General features: G+C 40.9%; 1 protein-coding gene across 1 annotated transcript in view; it reads right to left on the bottom strand.

Moving 5' to 3' along the window:
- Positions 1–11,147, bottom strand: part of UNC5C (unc-5 netrin receptor C) — a 421,047-nt gene extending 409,900 nt beyond the window's left edge. The window contains exon 1 of the mRNA XM_068975344.1: positions 11,024–11,147. Within this exon, the coding sequence (XP_068831445.1) occupies positions 11,024–11,147 (124 nt within the window). The remainder of the gene's footprint in view (positions 1–11,023) is intronic.
- Positions 11,148–16,699: the final 5,552 nt, after the last annotated feature.

Genomic DNA, 16,699 nt, shown 5'->3' with positions numbered 1-16,699 from the left:
CTCTTTCTGGATGTCAGCTTAAGCTTCTCCATATGATTTTTCTCAAAGGCTTCCTTTTAAAACCATCACTACCATTTATTATCTTCATGTTATATAGACTGTTACTTTTGTTTCATCACAAATCTCTGCCTGCTTATTAGCAGCCCTGCCACTACTATCAGATGACATTTGTTTTACTTAATGTATGTAGTTTTAGAAAAAAATTACAGAACTGCTATTACTGCATTATATGAAAAAATTCCAGTGTACATTTAGCTGACACTGCATCAGCTGCTATTTAAACTGAGCTTAGCTAATGGACTTTTAATGTCAGCAGGGTTACGTGCAGTTACTGGCTATTAGCAGAAATGGCTCCTTTCTATAAAAATCACTTTTCCTCAAGTGTGTTGTTTGAACATTCCTTTCCCTAATTTAGTGACTGTCATTGAATGCAAAACAAACTCAAAGACTGTGGAATCTGCTGTTATCTTTAAGACCCTCTTTTTAACCTTGCAATTCAGCATTAAACAGGCAACCTCTCATTAGCATTTAGACTTGCTATCGCAAAACTTTGTGGGACATTATTATTATTACTTTGCTGTTCTTAACAGAATATTACATATTTTTCTTACGAAAAGACTATGTCATCCATGAACATATGATATGTAAGATAGAGAACATAGGAAACAATTCCCTGTGTGCTAGAATTTATTTGCATCTTTTAAAATCCTAGTTCAGAAATGCCAAGTGATGTGGAAACATATGGCAATAATTAACATATATTTACATATTGATGTGTCATGTAAATATATATTAACCTGCATTTAATATAATATTAAAAACAAGCAGGAAATCATATTATCCCTCTATGTAGAATTAAATTTTTTATATTCTTTCAGTAGTAACAACTCTTTCCCCCTCAAATAATTTTATCTTTGTTCATTTAAATAAAGGTATCAATGGATATAATGGAGAAATCTAGAAATAAAAACACCTGTATAGCATCTGACGGAGTCCAAGAAAATTATACATTCTGCCTGGAAACATAATTCCATTTTATTAAGAAGTTGAAACATATCACCAGTTGAAAAACAACATAACTGACTGCCTTCAATCTGCCCAATCATAAGAGGTCACTCAGGCAAGGTACTTATCAGGCAAACATTGTCTCTGTTGAAGAGGGGGTCCCACATGTGAATGAAACATTTTACTCATGCACAGAGGAGAGCTGGCCTTCTCTTTTGGTCAAAAAATTATAGTCTACTGGAAATGGCAACCCACTCCAGTGTTCTTGCCTGAAGAATCCCAGGGACGGCGGAGCCTGGTGGGCTGCCGTCTATGGGGTGGCACAGAGTCGGACACGACTGAAGCGACTTAGCAGTAGCAGTGTAGGAAAATGGGCTTACCAGGTGGCGCTAGTGGCAAAGACCTACCTGCCAATGCAGGAGATGTAAGGAACACAGTTTGATTCCTGGGTGGGGAAGATCCCCTGGAGGAGGGCATGGCAACCCACTCCAGTATTCTTGCCTGGAGAATCCCATGGACAGAGGAGCCTGCAGGCTACAGTCCATAGGATTGCAAAGAGCTGGACATGACTCTTTTAAAGTGACTTAGCATGCACACACGCATGTGTAGGAAAATATGGCATTTCTTTTCCATGTGTTTTAAACAAGCCAGTGCACGTGGAGATCCCCCAGTTTCTGTTACTTGCAGGACAGGTGAAAACTGCTTCTATCAGATAAGCCACTGCACAAATGAACCAGAGGCAGCTCTACCGTGCACTGCCGTAGACAATTTAACTACTGGTCGACAACACTTTTTGCAGAAAAGAATGTAATTTTCCCGTTAGAAACCAGGGATGAAACCTGATTCCCTATTCAATGACTACCTTATCATTTCTTTTCAGTAAGTTTGTTTTCATTTATTTGATAGGTTTTGTTTGCTTTTTGGGGATATTGCCAAGACTGTTTGACAATGAATTTTCCTAAAACAAAGAGTTACACACACAATTTGTGCAAACATAAGTGTGTGTGTGTGTGCGCGTGTGTGTGCGCTCACAGATAACTCTTCATTCCACTAAGAGTCTTCCAGGAAATGCCCTCCTGGGAAATAATTCCATAGATACTTCATTCTATAAAAAATGACATGTGTATCTTTCACATGATCATTGTCTCTAATAAAGTTAATAAACTGATTAACCCCATCCCTACTTGGAAAACAAATCTATTGTTAAAATTTTTTCTAGTCATCCTTCTTCTACATTTTTTCATCAGGTTATAGTAAGTAAACTCTAACTTTCTCCAATATGCCTTTTAAATATATATATATATAATTCATTTCTATATACACACATATGTATAAACATGTGTAGTTAATTTTTGTTCATGTGTAAAAATAAGCAAAAATAAATATATATTTTGATTAATATATAAGAGAAAGATATTGGTAACATTTTCTATAAATGTACTGTTATTTATATTAAAGATAAAACTTCATTTAAGCAAATTCTTTTCTGAGACAATTGTCCCTAATAACTCCTATATATCCTAAGAATGATATTCAATTTCTGATGTACAGGTGAGATTTAACATACAATGTTGGTATTATTAATGACACTATTTAACAGAGTAGCTGAGGAAATATAAATGCATTTTACAGAGAACTCTGAAGGATTCCATGTATCAGTATATCATTTTGATTTAAGTCTAGATTTCTCAAACAAGTACATCCTGCTCAAACAAGTCTAAGTAAAATCGAAATGTGATGTATAAAAAAATATATCTTTTAAATACTTTATAAACTCTTTTGCTATGTTCATTGAAACAGATGTGTATCAAGACTCTATTTATATAAAGATTTCAAGTCAGAGTGCCATTGAATAATATTATAATGAAATACTGATCTTAGGTCTCTATTCCGGATAGCACAAACAATAAATCATTTGAGCATGCCTGTTTTTCCTCAGCTTCTGAGAGCAGTTTCTGAAACAGGCTTCTGTTTTCCACCAAGCTGCATGCTCTGTGGGTGATGGTGGTAGCAGGCTGGGAGGAAAATGTCTTAGGCTCTTTCAATCCTTGAATTTGATCCCTAACACATTTAAAAGTTTATGCTCTCTCATGGTACAGAAGAAAGAAGGAAAGTTGCTAAAGAAAATGACAGGTAAGGTAATTACTGTTTTCTCCAGAATGACTCCAAGATTTGTGCTTACCAAACTTGCCTACTTCCATTGGGTGGCTACAATGTGTATATTTATCAAACTCTTTATTCAATGGAAGATAAAATGAATCATTTTCCCTTAGTAAAAGCTGAATTCAAATGTCAACGTATTTCACACAGACATCACGCTCAAAATGAAATTACCATCACTTACTCTGTCTTTCCAATCAAAGTTTTTATTGTGGTAGTAATCTGGCTATTTGGTTTGGATTAGAGATAACACAGGTTTGTGATAATCACATATAATAAAACAACAACAATGCTTTCTTCACTGACTGTCACTTTTAGTTCCAGAAAATGTCAGAGAATACCATTTGTTTAAGGGTAGTCTCTAATTCAGATTTTGAAAGACTTTTTTTAAGGGTTTTGAAATTCCAAAAAGATAATGGAATCATCAAAAATACTCTATTTGAGTGCAAAAAACAAAGTTGCAAATTCACAGAGACTAGAATAGTCCCATTCTGCTCCCCTTCACTTTTGCCTGATACCTGGATGTATTTCACTATGCTTGTAATTATAAGTGGATATTATTATACCACATGCCCATCATAGTGCACTAAACTATTGCCTAAGAGAATGTACATTATGCATTATCTTAAAATAGTTACTTTTCTGTACAAATGGTCTACTTCACTTCTACATTGCTCTTTCATATTTTATATTATTACACACACTAATTTTCATGAATTTTGAAAACACCTGCATTTCCACTTAAGGACATGTTTAGCCTTATAACTGGGCTACAGATGTATTTTAGTGGGAAAGCATTAATGTGTTTTTACTGGAAATAAATGTTCATATATAAGATTTTTTATTCTGAACAGAGGAAAAAAGACAATAACATTTGAGTTCAGTCACTCCATGATTAAATAATCAATTAAGACATTGACTAAAATTGAAAAATGTTAGCATTCATCAATAAACTTGTTTAATGTGCTGAGGGAGTTTCTGTTGTTTCACATTCTTAGTTAGAAGAACAGATAATACACGTTCATCTACATGAAGCATTTTTATGGCTCTCATAATTGCCACGAAATGAATCTAGCCACAGGATCCAAATGACAATGATTAATGAAGATAAAACCCTTATCCTCACAACATTTTAAAATAAATAAGACTGGTAACTCTGGAATGAAATTTGATTAATCAATATCATCTGTTAACAGATGATTATTTGGAGCCTCATATTTTAAGTAAGAACTCTAAGAAGCACATCAATAAAATGAAGTCTCACCTGTCTCCTTTCTCTCTCATTCCACTACCACACTGCGATGAGACATGCTTATTTAATTAGAAGAGGGTATTCCCCAAACACTGGAGTTTTCAGATGTTAAGCTTATACTTTCACTACTTAAAGCACTTTTGAATCACTACACATTGCTAATAAAAAGGCATACTGACATAAGGACAAACACCAGCACTTTGAAAGCTTCAGCTCACTTTTCAAATTATAACTTCAATTTAATTAATGTCACAGTAACTTTAACACTGTGTGAGTGACTAGATAATTTTTAAGTATCAGATCTGGAGATATTCTTCTGTGGCTTTCAAAACCTCATTATATAATCCTAAGGGAGCAACTTTTCGGGGGCAGGAACTCTCAAAATGAGAAACCACATTACAACTTTAACCCTGAACTCATTTCAATTGTAAAATTATGATAATATTTTTAACATTTTGTTTATAAAGAGTCCAACTATTTACAACATAGTATATATATTAGGTTTTCATGAAAAGGCAGAAATTCTGCTAAGAGTTCTAATCAGGTAGAGAATGTAAAAAATTTACTATTTTTGAGCTTGTTAGCTCATTAAATTAATACTATACAATTTTTGTTATTAAAATCTCTACAAATATGGAGGTCATAAATACTTAAAATAAGAGAAACTATAAATTATGCAATCATTGGATTTCTTTTTAAAAACTAGAAAAAAGAAACAGTTTTTAAAATATTGCTCAAGGCAAACTTACTATACTTAAAAAATGTCACATAAAGAATAGCGTTGAGTTTCTCATAGCTTCTATGTTAGTTTAAACATCCTTGAACTAAGTGATACTGGAACAATACCCAAGGTCTCATATTCATGGGGCTCTCTTCTACAAATCCATAAACAATCTGCTGTCAAAGAAGAACCCATACATAGCTTTAAGGAGTTAGATTAAAAGAGAAAGAGTGAGAAATTTAGGACTCTCTAACTGCAGACCAGGCATTCCAAAAGTAAAAGTGGAAAGAAAAAACTGTAAGAGAAAGACGTATTTTAACTCTAAATAACACAAAACTCCCACAAATGTCTAGTTTTATCTTAAACTTTTGGTAGAAAGCAACATTTACTACAAGCATGAGGGAATTCCCTGGCTGTCCAGTGGTTAGGACGTGGGGGCTCTCACTGCTGGGCCCTTAGGTTTGATTGCTGGTTGGAGAACTGATCCCTCAATCCACATGACATGGCCCAAAAAAAAAAAAAAAAAGAAAAGAGAAGAAAAAGCACTAAACATGAAAAAAAATGGCATTAACCATTAAACAGATAGACCTAATTAAGTGTGACACTTTCAAAATACATATTATCTAGATTACCCATGTTGTTCTACTTTACGATGCTGAAGCTTTCTACTGCAAATATAACTTGAATGTATGAAAGTCTTGGTGATTTGCTTTCCCTTGTTTTTCTGTATTTTTGTGTTGTTTTATCATGTATTCCATTATGATTTTTAGATATATACTTGTGTCCATTTTTTCTTTTTTTTCTTTTTTTAAGAAAAACTATCCACATTTGCTCAACAGGCTGTTTTCTCAAAACAGTTATCTGAAAATCTGGAACTTACATGTACTTTTTAAAAATAAAAGTATGTATTAAATAAAAGTGTTTATAGATTTATGCAAGGTTATTTTTCAATATTCATTGTAAAGATAGAAAGTCAAAGAGTGAAGCCAGGGCTCAACAGGCTGTGACTTAACATGGCATTTTTAGAACTGGTATTAGGTTAATTTCCCAGATTGTGTGGAAAGGAAGAAATGTGGCTATGAAAAGAGACAGCTTCCCACAGGCTGTGGGAAGAACCATGCCACGCCCAGGAGTCTGCAGTGGGACATTTTGGAGCATTTCCTCAGGCAACTCCACTTGTGACTTTGGGAGAAGCAGTGTCTGCAGCAAACCCTACTCTCGGTTCAAAATTATTGACCTTTAATTTCTTTAACTTCTAGATTTCTTGGTCTGTGGTTTACAGAGTTAGAAACCAAAGAATACTGTTGCTCATACTTTTGATGTGTTAATTCATGCAGCCCTCATCTGACTTATAGTTTACCTTATTCCCATTTTACATCTGAGGAAACTGAGGCACAGAGAAGCAAAATAACTCACCAGTGGCCACACGGCTAGGTGGCGGCGGTGGCGGTATTATGAGGCAGTTGTCACCACTAAACTAACAGGCAGAATGGGCACCACACACCCCTCACAGCCTGTATATAACCTGTGTCTCCCCAAAGCCAGACCAATGATATATTAAACCTAAACAAGATCTAATAAGACAGTTGCAGTGCAAATAGCTTTAAGACCAAACCACTTCCAACCAACCTCCTGCCCTTACGTTCCTCTGTGCAGGGATTAAGGAACCCCGCTACCACTCCCACTGCAACCCTAGCTTGTCCTGTTTACTACTAACACAGGATGCTTGAGTCCAGAAAGTACTATACCTACGGCCACTGTTATATTTCAGAACGCAAATCATAATTCTGTGGTTCTAAGTCTGTCTTCCTCGAAGGGTGAAACTGTCTTCTCAACTCCCTAAAAAATAGCACACAGTATGGGACATAATAATTGTTCAGAACTTTACTTCTAATACCATACACTATGCAAACAGCTCACGGATTTCTAATTTGAGGCGACGTGAATAGGTTTGTTCCTAACTGCCACAAATGCAAAAGTCAAACTAAAAGAGAAGACATGGGCTAAAAGAGCAAGGCAAGACTGCTGGCTCAAGCCCCATCCCCACATGCTTCCCCATTATCGTCTTGAAGTGGCGGCCTCCTGTAGTTTTAATGTTTCTTCTGAGAGTGACTCCCTCTGCTGCTCCAGCAAAGCCATGACCTAAATCAGAAAAGTGCTAAAGGCAGTTAGGGCACTGTGGCTATTTGCACTAATTGGAGAACCTAGCATACATTAGAGAACAGTTATTTTTAACTCTCGACAATAATTCTAAATATATTAAAAGGGTTTGCCTAGGAGAGCTGGATGCCTCTTCCACGTCCTTAGGAGGGTTGCTTAACAAGGATCTAGTATGAATTCTGATCGTGACAACCAGACTACAACAGGAGACGCTCTAGGGTCCTGTCTTGTTGAACATGGAATCCCCGGGATCCAGAACACAGAAGGCCAGGAAGTCAGTAAATGTTAACAATTTAATGGCTCCTCAGGCTTTGCAAGTACTTGAAAAGTTTGCTCTCTGAAGCCTTTTAAGAATCCCCTAAGCTAGAAGACATGAAATTATTGTTCTAAACAAAGGTAAACTTGCTTACTTTTCCTTACTACAAATTCCAAATGCAAACTTAAGAATTTACTCTGCTCCTGAAACAGAAAAACTATATAGTATACATGTCATGAAAGTCAGTCTTCCATGCCAGTTGCCTATTTGTACCACATCAATATGCATAAATGCATGAAAATAATTTTTACTCTTTTTCTTGGAAGAAGTATATTGTTTTAAAAGCATTACAAATTATCTTACAATAATTGAGAATTATCCCAATATAATCTTCAGTAATTTTCTGTTCTGACTTTGGTGGTGTTAACACTCATAACACTAGTTGGTGCTAGATAAGCAGAATATCAATGTTGTGTAATCCAGGAATAAAATGCATTTCAAGAGGACACTAATTTTGAGGCAAACTGGACACACATACACACACAGCCTTTTCCTGGTGAAATCTTTCATTCTTGAAAGTCAGAAACACCACAGATTCCCTGGAGCTAGGAGTTCCCAGCAATCTTGAATGAAACAATTAGAACATAGCCAGAAAGGAGAAAGTTGTTGCTTAAAGCCTAAAGACTCTCCCAAGGACCTGTTTAAAATGACTGCTATCTTTTTTCAAACCACAGTTACAAAATGAGTACACTCACAAATAATATCCATTCTGCCTTTTTATCTTAAACATCTGTTATTTTCTTGGCTTTCTCTGAAGACATGCATTTCCAAAAACTTCCAATTTTCTAGTATCTTTCTAACAACAGAATAAAAAATCTTGTCCACATTGTAAAGTGCTTATATTAACTTTCTCATCTTAATTGCATACATACTTCCATTCATAAAAAATCATTTATCCCCATCTTTAAGCCCTCAGCATAAGGAAATCATACCTTGAGGGAGCAACAGCATCTTTTATTTCCCTAGTGATCTAGTCCAAAGAGAGAGGAGAAAAAATAGAAAAAAATTAGAAGGAAACGAAGGTCTGACTTCCTTATCAAACCATTATAGGAGTGTGATTCTGAGAAGAGTGTATTTAATAGTAGTTCAACAGAAAACAGGCTGGAAGAATGGATTAGAGTGATAGTGATGGTAACAGAAAGTAGAGTTTGGTGCTTTCTACATTTTTGACACCAACAGGAATATCTGGTATCCTGAAATACAGAGGAAGCCAAAGATGAAAAGGGTGGAATAGTGTGTCTCTCAAAGACAAGATTCAGTCTGTCCACTAGGAATGGAAAGAAAAATAATAAACGGAGAAAAACAGCAGTGAAATGCACAAACCCAAAAGAATACATTTAATTGTTCCACTTAAGATCAGAAGAGTTGGTTAAATCCTCAATCTTTGGCTTGCCTGGTCTATGAAATGGAAAAAAGTGTAAGAGGCAAACGCTCAGTCTATCCTGGGCATCTTTTCTTTTAATAGCTTCTCCCCTCTTCTTTCAATATTAATCCACTTACAATCTTCTGTTTGATTATCTTTATTGATCTTTTTTCCTATCCAGTCTTTTTAATTTGGCTGTAGTAAGCTCTCGGCAGGGATCCTATATCTCCCATTTGGCATCTTTGGGGACTTTAACTTGTCCTTTTCCCAAACAGTTCTCTCACTGCCTGGTCCCCCTTCCGTCCCCACCTCCACCCCCACCCTATAGCTTAGTCCTTTGTGCGCCCAATAACAGCAGGCGAATTCCACAGGGAGTCACGCGGCTGATTCCACAACAATTCATCAGGTTGCTCACTTCAACTTGCAAACGCCCCCTCTAAGTACCCTCAGCTGCCGTCCTGAGAACTTCCAATTTCAAGAAACCTACAATAAGTTTATGATTCTCAGTGAGGATTCCTTTGTAAAATAGACAGATGAGCTTTAGAAATATGAATAAGAAAACCAGGGCAAAACCTCGGGGATGGGAGGCATCTGGCTAGAAGGGAAGGATTTATGAGCGTGGCTACTTAGCTAGGCAGCAGGAAAATTTACTCTCCGAAGTAGCTATGGCTAATTCACAAAGCCTAACTAATCACTTACCGCCCCACCCTGACCACACCAGCCCGCGCCCGGCGCCCGCCTCCACCTCCCACGCCCTCGCCCCCAGCTCCTCCGCAGATCTGCGGGAATGCTGCCGCTAACCGCCGGAGTGTCTGAGCATCTCCCAGGGAACTGAGGCTCTCGCCGCACCTCCTCTGCTTTCCAAATTTGGAAAGAGTGTAACCGAGATGATAGGATGCCTGGATTACCTCCGAACGCTGCGAAAGCTTCCTCCACCCCCACCCTCATCCCAGAGAAAAGCTGAGCTGCCAGCGCGGAGCCACCGACCACCACAAAACTGGGCGGCAAGACCCAGGGGGGCGCTCGGGGTGGCCCGGAGGTGGCGGGGCGTCAGATGACCCGAGAGAGACCCCGGAGAGGGGAGTCTTGGCTTTCTTCTTTCAATGTCTTCCACTCCGCTTGGAAGGGCTCGGAAGGCAGGGATTTGCCTCCATCACCTCAAACTCGGAGCGCAAGAAGAAAACGGCGGTCAGCCTCTGTGCCTCCCCTCCGCCCTTACCCACCCTTAACTCCTGGCTGAGCTCCTCTAGATCCTGGTGTGCCCAGGGCCCCGGCCACTTATTTTTTAAAGCTCAGACGCATTAAAATGTCAGTTATAAAGTGGCCGGGTTACCCCGGGGAGTTTCGGATTTAGTTTGAACGACCAGTCCGTTTCCTCAGAGCTGAGAGGTTTTAAGTTTCTCCGTCGCCGGCGAGTAGGGCGACCCGGAGAGGGTACGAGAGCGGGGAGGCGTGCACACCCCGGGCCTGCTGGGCTCGGGACGCCGTCCTGGTGCCCCGCGAATCTCCACCGCGCCCAGGGCAGCCGCCGAAGGGCACCGGCGTCGGAGGGTCCCCGGCCGCAAGGGACACGTTATCTTAGCTGGGAGCCCTTGGGCGTCTGGTGTCTTCAGAGACTCACTGAAGAACCCGCAAGCCCAGACGTGGCACAGCGCGGGGAGCCTCTGCGCACCAGAGAGCATCCGCGGCAGGCCACGCCGCCGCCCGCACCCAGAGTCCCTCCAGACCGCGGTGTGCGCAATGTACGACGACGTGTGAGTGTCGGACAGAAAGTGCACAAGACAGCCCAGGCTCCCACATGTCCAGGGATAGACGCGTGTCCACACTCCGTGCGTCCCTGGCCCCGCTGTGCCCATCTCGGATGACAGATTAAAAATAATCATGGCCAAAGCTTCCTGACTAGTTGGAAAAGTAGAATTTAAAGTGATTTCCAGTTGAGGGAAACGAGGCGAAGTAAGGAAGTCAAGAGAACTGGGGAGGAGAGAAAGAAGGAGGGAAGCCCGAGAAACGAAGAGAGGCGGCCGCAGAGCCGGCGGACCCCCTTACCTTGGGCGGCCGAGCCGGTGCCGCTGGCGCTGAGCAGCGCCAGGGCAGGTAGCACGAGCATCTGCAGCACGTATCCCAGTCCCAGTCCGCAGCGGGCCGCTGTCGCCCGCAGACCTTTCCTCATCGTCGACCGAGGTGTGCCGCGCGGAACCACACACACACAGGCGCGCCAACAGCCGAGAGCCCCGCTGGGCTGCCGCCGAGTCGGTGCACCGCGAAGCTGTCTGAAGAAATAATGATCACCGAGCTCCACACTCCACTTTCTCCTAGGGCAGGGGCCAAAAGAGGGTGGGGAGAAGACGCCGAGGAGGAGTTTGCAGGTCCCTCTTTCCCAGCGCCTTCCAAACCAGCGGCTTCGTGAGAGGCTGCTCTGCCCCCACTTGGGAAGTCCGCGGAGGCGCAAGGCAACCACCTCGTCGCTCCCCTCGGCAGCAGGAGCAGCCGTAGCTCCGCCGCGCGCCGAGCCTGGACTGCTCCCTGGGTCCCCTCGCCTGTGCCGAACACACACAGGCACGCGGGGGGCGGGGGGGGGGGGGCGGAGGGAGAGGAAGAAACAGCGAGAGGAGGGGGCAGCGGAGGGAGGGAGTTGCGCACAGTGAGGCGCTCGCGGCTCCAATCGCAAGGTTTTCCTGCGGGCGGAGAGACTTCCCGGCTGCCGCCGCTGCCGCTGCTGCTGGGTGGCCAGAGAGGGTCACCTCCTAGCGCGGGGCGCACAGGCGCGCGGAGGCGCTGGCCGCGGAGGCGAGGAGGGCCCAACCCAAGTCGGTTGAGGGGTAAGAGGCGGCGGGAGCGCGCCCGCTCGCGTTATGTAAGCGGGGAGTGAGGGAACAGCGCGCCCAGAGCCGGAGGTGGAGAGCGGCGGTGGGTTAATCTGCGGAAGCTGAGGAGAGGGACCTGAGGAAAGCCGCGGCTGGGGAGAGTGGGAGCGCGCCTGCCTCCCGCGGTGCGCCAGACCTGGACTCCGACAGCGCCGCGGGCGCGCACTAGCCACTTGGCCGCGTCCCGCGGAGCCCAGCCTGCCGCCTGCCAGCTACACCGCGGGGCCGCCGCCGGAGCCCTACTCCCCGGGCTGGACTCGCCGTACCACTTCAGGTCTCGAAACTGAGTAAGCCGGGTTCGAGCCAGAGCTGAAGTCCTGCGTGCCGGGGAAGAAGGCAGGAAGCTTTTGCAGTGCCCCAGTTCGCTTGGGGTCGTCAACTTCAACGCCACTCAGACTGCGTTATGCTCTGGCCTTCTCTGTAGTCAACAGTAACTAAAAGCTCAAGGAAAACTCCTTCTTCAGCAGAGATTTATTTTCGTGCGTCTTGGGGGCTGGCAAGGTTGAGTATGTAAAGAGTGGTGAGATGATACCGGAAAAACTCCCAGAAACAGTGCCCAAGAGAATTTGTAAATACTCACTTAAAGTGATGGTGGAACCTGTGACATGTCTTCCATATTCCTAATGGTGTGTGTAAGGACTCAAACTGCAATGAATTTTTGTTATGTTTTTACTCAGGAAAGAACTGCCTGGGTAGCTAGGTCGTGGATCCCTGTTGTAATGGTAAAGGGGAAATATAAGAAGGGGTGGATAAAATAAGGAAAGTCTGGATAAAAGGAAAGTGGATGGATTAAAAGTTCAATACACATTGGCAAACTGACCTTCCACGAAGAAGAAACCCACTTCCCAAGATTATTACATTTCTAAACTAATACTAAATAATACATCGGGCAAATTTTAAGCTCTTATTGCCAGGGGGGCAATGTGAACACACACACACACACAAGCAGGAAGCTTGTGGTCTGATCTGGCTGTGGTCCTAACTCACTCTGTTATCCTGGACAGGTCAGGTAAATTGCATGTCTCAGTTTCTTCATCTGTGAAATATTTCATTAGATGGTTTCAGAGTGAACCCCCATCTAAACCTCTAGCCCATAAGGCCTGTTTTGGATGAGTCTGGTAGATCTGAAAAGGTCATTCTTGGCAAAGACATTGAGAAATTGGTCATTTCTTTTTTCTGTGGAGGCACAGACTGCTATACTAAAATCACTTCTTTACTCTCTTCAGCTTCCTCTTACCAAGATATTTTGGTCAGAAGATAAGAGGTGCCTGTGTCAGACTGCCTGAGTTTAATTCTTAGCATTTCTTATTTACTAGCCGGAAGATATTGAAAAATAAAGCCTAATGCCTCAATTTCTTAATCTGCAAAATGGGTCTATTAGCAGTAACTATCTACTAGGATTTTGTGAGAGATAAATGAGTTAAACATCTGTGAAGTGCCTGACACATAAAATTGTTAGCTGCTGTTCTTATCTTTGAGGAAAGATTCGCATCAGCTGCATGTTATCTAGACCAATGCTGTCCAACAGAACATTCTGCAATGAGAAATGTGTTTATGTCTGTGCTTTTCAAAATGGTAGTCATTAGACATATGTGGCTACTGAGAACTTGCAGGGTAACTAGTGGGAGTTTTTTAATTGCCACATGACTAGGGGCTACCATGTTGGAAAGTTCAGATAGGCCACTCACAATCTGTGTTTTGAGGATGTCATCAACAGAAAGGGTTATGATTATATTTCATATTTGTCTATACTTTTTCCGAGAAGAACAGCAGCTTAAATACTAAGAAGCCCCCATATATACTCATTATATTAACAACATCTAAAGTATATTTATTCATTTGCGGTTTTATTGTCTATCTTTTCTAACTATAATTTAACTCTTTGTAAGGTGGATACTTTGCCTTGTTCACCATTTCATCCCTTGCTCCTAATATAGAACCCAAAATATAGTTGATGCTCAATCAGTCTTGGTTGATTGATTGCCAAAAAGGCTCAATAAGGGAGAATTCCGAAGTCTAGTTAGTGAAATACAATTAAATTGTCACATAATTCTATTCAGGTCACTGAAGTGCCCAGTGACAGACACTGCATAAAATTAATTCTCTGAAAGAAAGTGTAAGAGGTAAGAAGGGGAAAAGTAGTTCAAAACTGAAATTAAATCTACAGAGAGCAGGAGAATTGTTTGAGAAATGGTACATAGAGTTGAGGTGAGAAAGAGAAGGAAGAGTTGGTGCACAAGAACAAGGACAGGAAAAGTACCAGTAAATCTGTCAGCTTTTCCAAGCAGGTGAGTTTCCTATAATCTATAATTGCCAAAGGAACTTGTCTTGCGTATCAACATCCTGCCTAGTTTTTTCTTCATGGAAAAGATGATGCAAGTGTTGCATGTAGGCATCTGGGCTAGACTGCTAACTACTCGTTTACTTAGATCTGGGCTCAAATGACACCACTTAGAGATTCCTTCTTTGACCAACTTACCTAAAATAGCACCTACCACATCACCCTTGATTTATTTACCTGTTTTGATTTTCCATATAATACTTATTTTATAAAACATATATGCCTGTGTTTAAGTATACATAGATGTATATGTATTACATATGTGTGTCTGTTGGATACTCTCCAATAGAATATATGCTCCTCAAGGGGAGGAATTTTTTTCTTAACACTCTCACTGATCTACACCCCATGCCTAGAAAACTGCCTAGTACATAATAGGTGGTCAATAAACATTTCTTGAATATTGAATGGATGAATAAGAGCTAATGGATCTTAAAACTATGTCCTCGATTAAAACTTTTTTTTTTACCCTGAGACAAATTTTCAAATTATGAATAGGGTTTTCCAGCTGTTGAATAAATTCAAACTGGGGTAAATTCTCACAAAAATGAATTTAAATATGAGTTTTTCAGGATTGGAATACCACAGGTGTTTAAGGAACAGACATGAAATTCATCTCATTTTGAAAAATAAAAAGCATCATTTAAATCCGTGTACAAGGGCTTCCTTTTTCTTGGCTGCAGTGAGTGGAGAATTAACTCTGGGATAATAAATCCCAGTGACAGGTGCTAATGGGAATTAAGCATGCAAATCCCCCGCATATCCCTCCAGAAATCTACACCAAGAAAAGTATGCTATTTAGCATGTAGGCTGCTTAGTTATAATATTATTTACTGTAAACTAGTATGGAGAAAGCTTCCAGCTTAAGGCTTATGACATAAAAAACAGTGAAAATGTATTTTAATTAAAAAAAATTCTCTTTCATTTCACCTTATATGTTTGGGTCTCTGTTTTTTTGTATTTTAATATGTTTTAAAAAATGAATCATATCAGAGATATTAACGTGAACACAGAAGAAGGAGGATTTTAGTGAGCATCAATAAGACAGTGAGGAGGAAACTCACTGTGAGTTGGGAGTACATAGGCCTCAGGAAACATCACTGATAGACATCCATTGAGGTGAGACAGGTGGTCCAGATTCAATTGGTTCAATGCCCCTCTCTGCTTCAGCCATCCAAGGGAATTGGACCTAATGTAAGCCCATACACTCTGGGGGTTTATGCTTTATACTAATTGTATTAGACAGGACCTTTTAGGTTGCAAGTGATAGAAACCCAGCTGAAACCACCTTAAGCAAAAAGATAATTTATTGCTGAACTTAACTTACAAGACATAGAAGAAAAATATCTACATTAACAATGGCTAACATTTGTCATGCACTGTGTGCCAGTCACTGTTCTAAGTTCTTCACATAATCTATTTCATTTAATCCTGAAGAGTTCAGTTAAAGTACTGTTATTATCTCCATTTTATACAGGAGGAAACAGAGGGGTTAATTTTTCCAAATCTGATTTCAGGGATCATGTTCTGCATCGAATAATGTAAACACCACCACTCACAGGACTTAGACCTTCCCTAGCATCCCCCAATCTCTGGGTTCTGCTCTCCTCTGTTTTAGCTTCATTCAAAAGCCCACAGTGTCCATACTGGGAGGTGGCAGTCCCAGGTTTATATTGTCTTTAACATTATCAGTCTTAAAACAAAGAGCACTCTCATTCCCATCTAGCTGACAAACTCCCAGAATCATGACCCTGGCCTATTTGGGGACATATAGCCAAACCTGAGCTAATCATTATGGCCAAGTGATTAGAACATACTTAATGGCAATATCTTAATGTGCCAATTTCTGGGACCTGGGAACTTGGAATGACAGTGAGGAGAAGGGGTTCCTCAAGAGGAAAATCAATGTACTGAGAAGGAATATTAATATGAAAGAGAATGTGCCAAGAGAATGGATGTAGGACAGACAAAATTACTCTGCCTATTCTGTGGTGTGGAAGGGGAGAATGAGTTCTTCTCCAGGCTTGAGTTTTGTGCCATGACATATCACTGTACCAAATGAAGAGCATTAATTAAGGAGGGGGGCTGAAGGACAGCTCCTAGTAGAGTGCTTTTTGCATTAATTGACTGGGAGAATTGAGTACTATTCAATTCAGTTCCATTCAGCTCAATGCAATCCAATTAAAGTTCAACTCAATTTAATTCAGAAAACTTTCACTCTGCCCCTCCTATATTGAGGCACCATGATTCCAGGATCTCTGATAAAAAATATTCATGAGTAATAATCCTTGTGCACCAAGGGTTTACAGTCTAACAGGTAATATAGATGAATAACAAAAGGACTTCACAATAAATACCAAAATGTGGTGGAAATATAAAGATATGAGAAAATCTTAACTGAAGGAATCTGAGAAGAAAATTAACCAGAGGGACAACTTAAGCACTTGTGTACCAGCACTGCTAACCTGAACACCAATGGGTTATTTATCTTGAACAATAAGAAATCTGGGAGTGGGC

Source organism: Capricornis sumatraensis, chromosome 7 (assembly GCF_032405125.1).
Source record: "Capricornis sumatraensis isolate serow.1 chromosome 7, serow.2, whole genome shotgun sequence".
Taxonomy (NCBI): Eukaryota; Metazoa; Chordata; class Mammalia; order Artiodactyla; family Bovidae; genus Capricornis; species Capricornis sumatraensis.
Note: the sequence above shows the minus strand (reverse complement) of the source record. Positions and strands in the feature narration are given on the sequence as shown.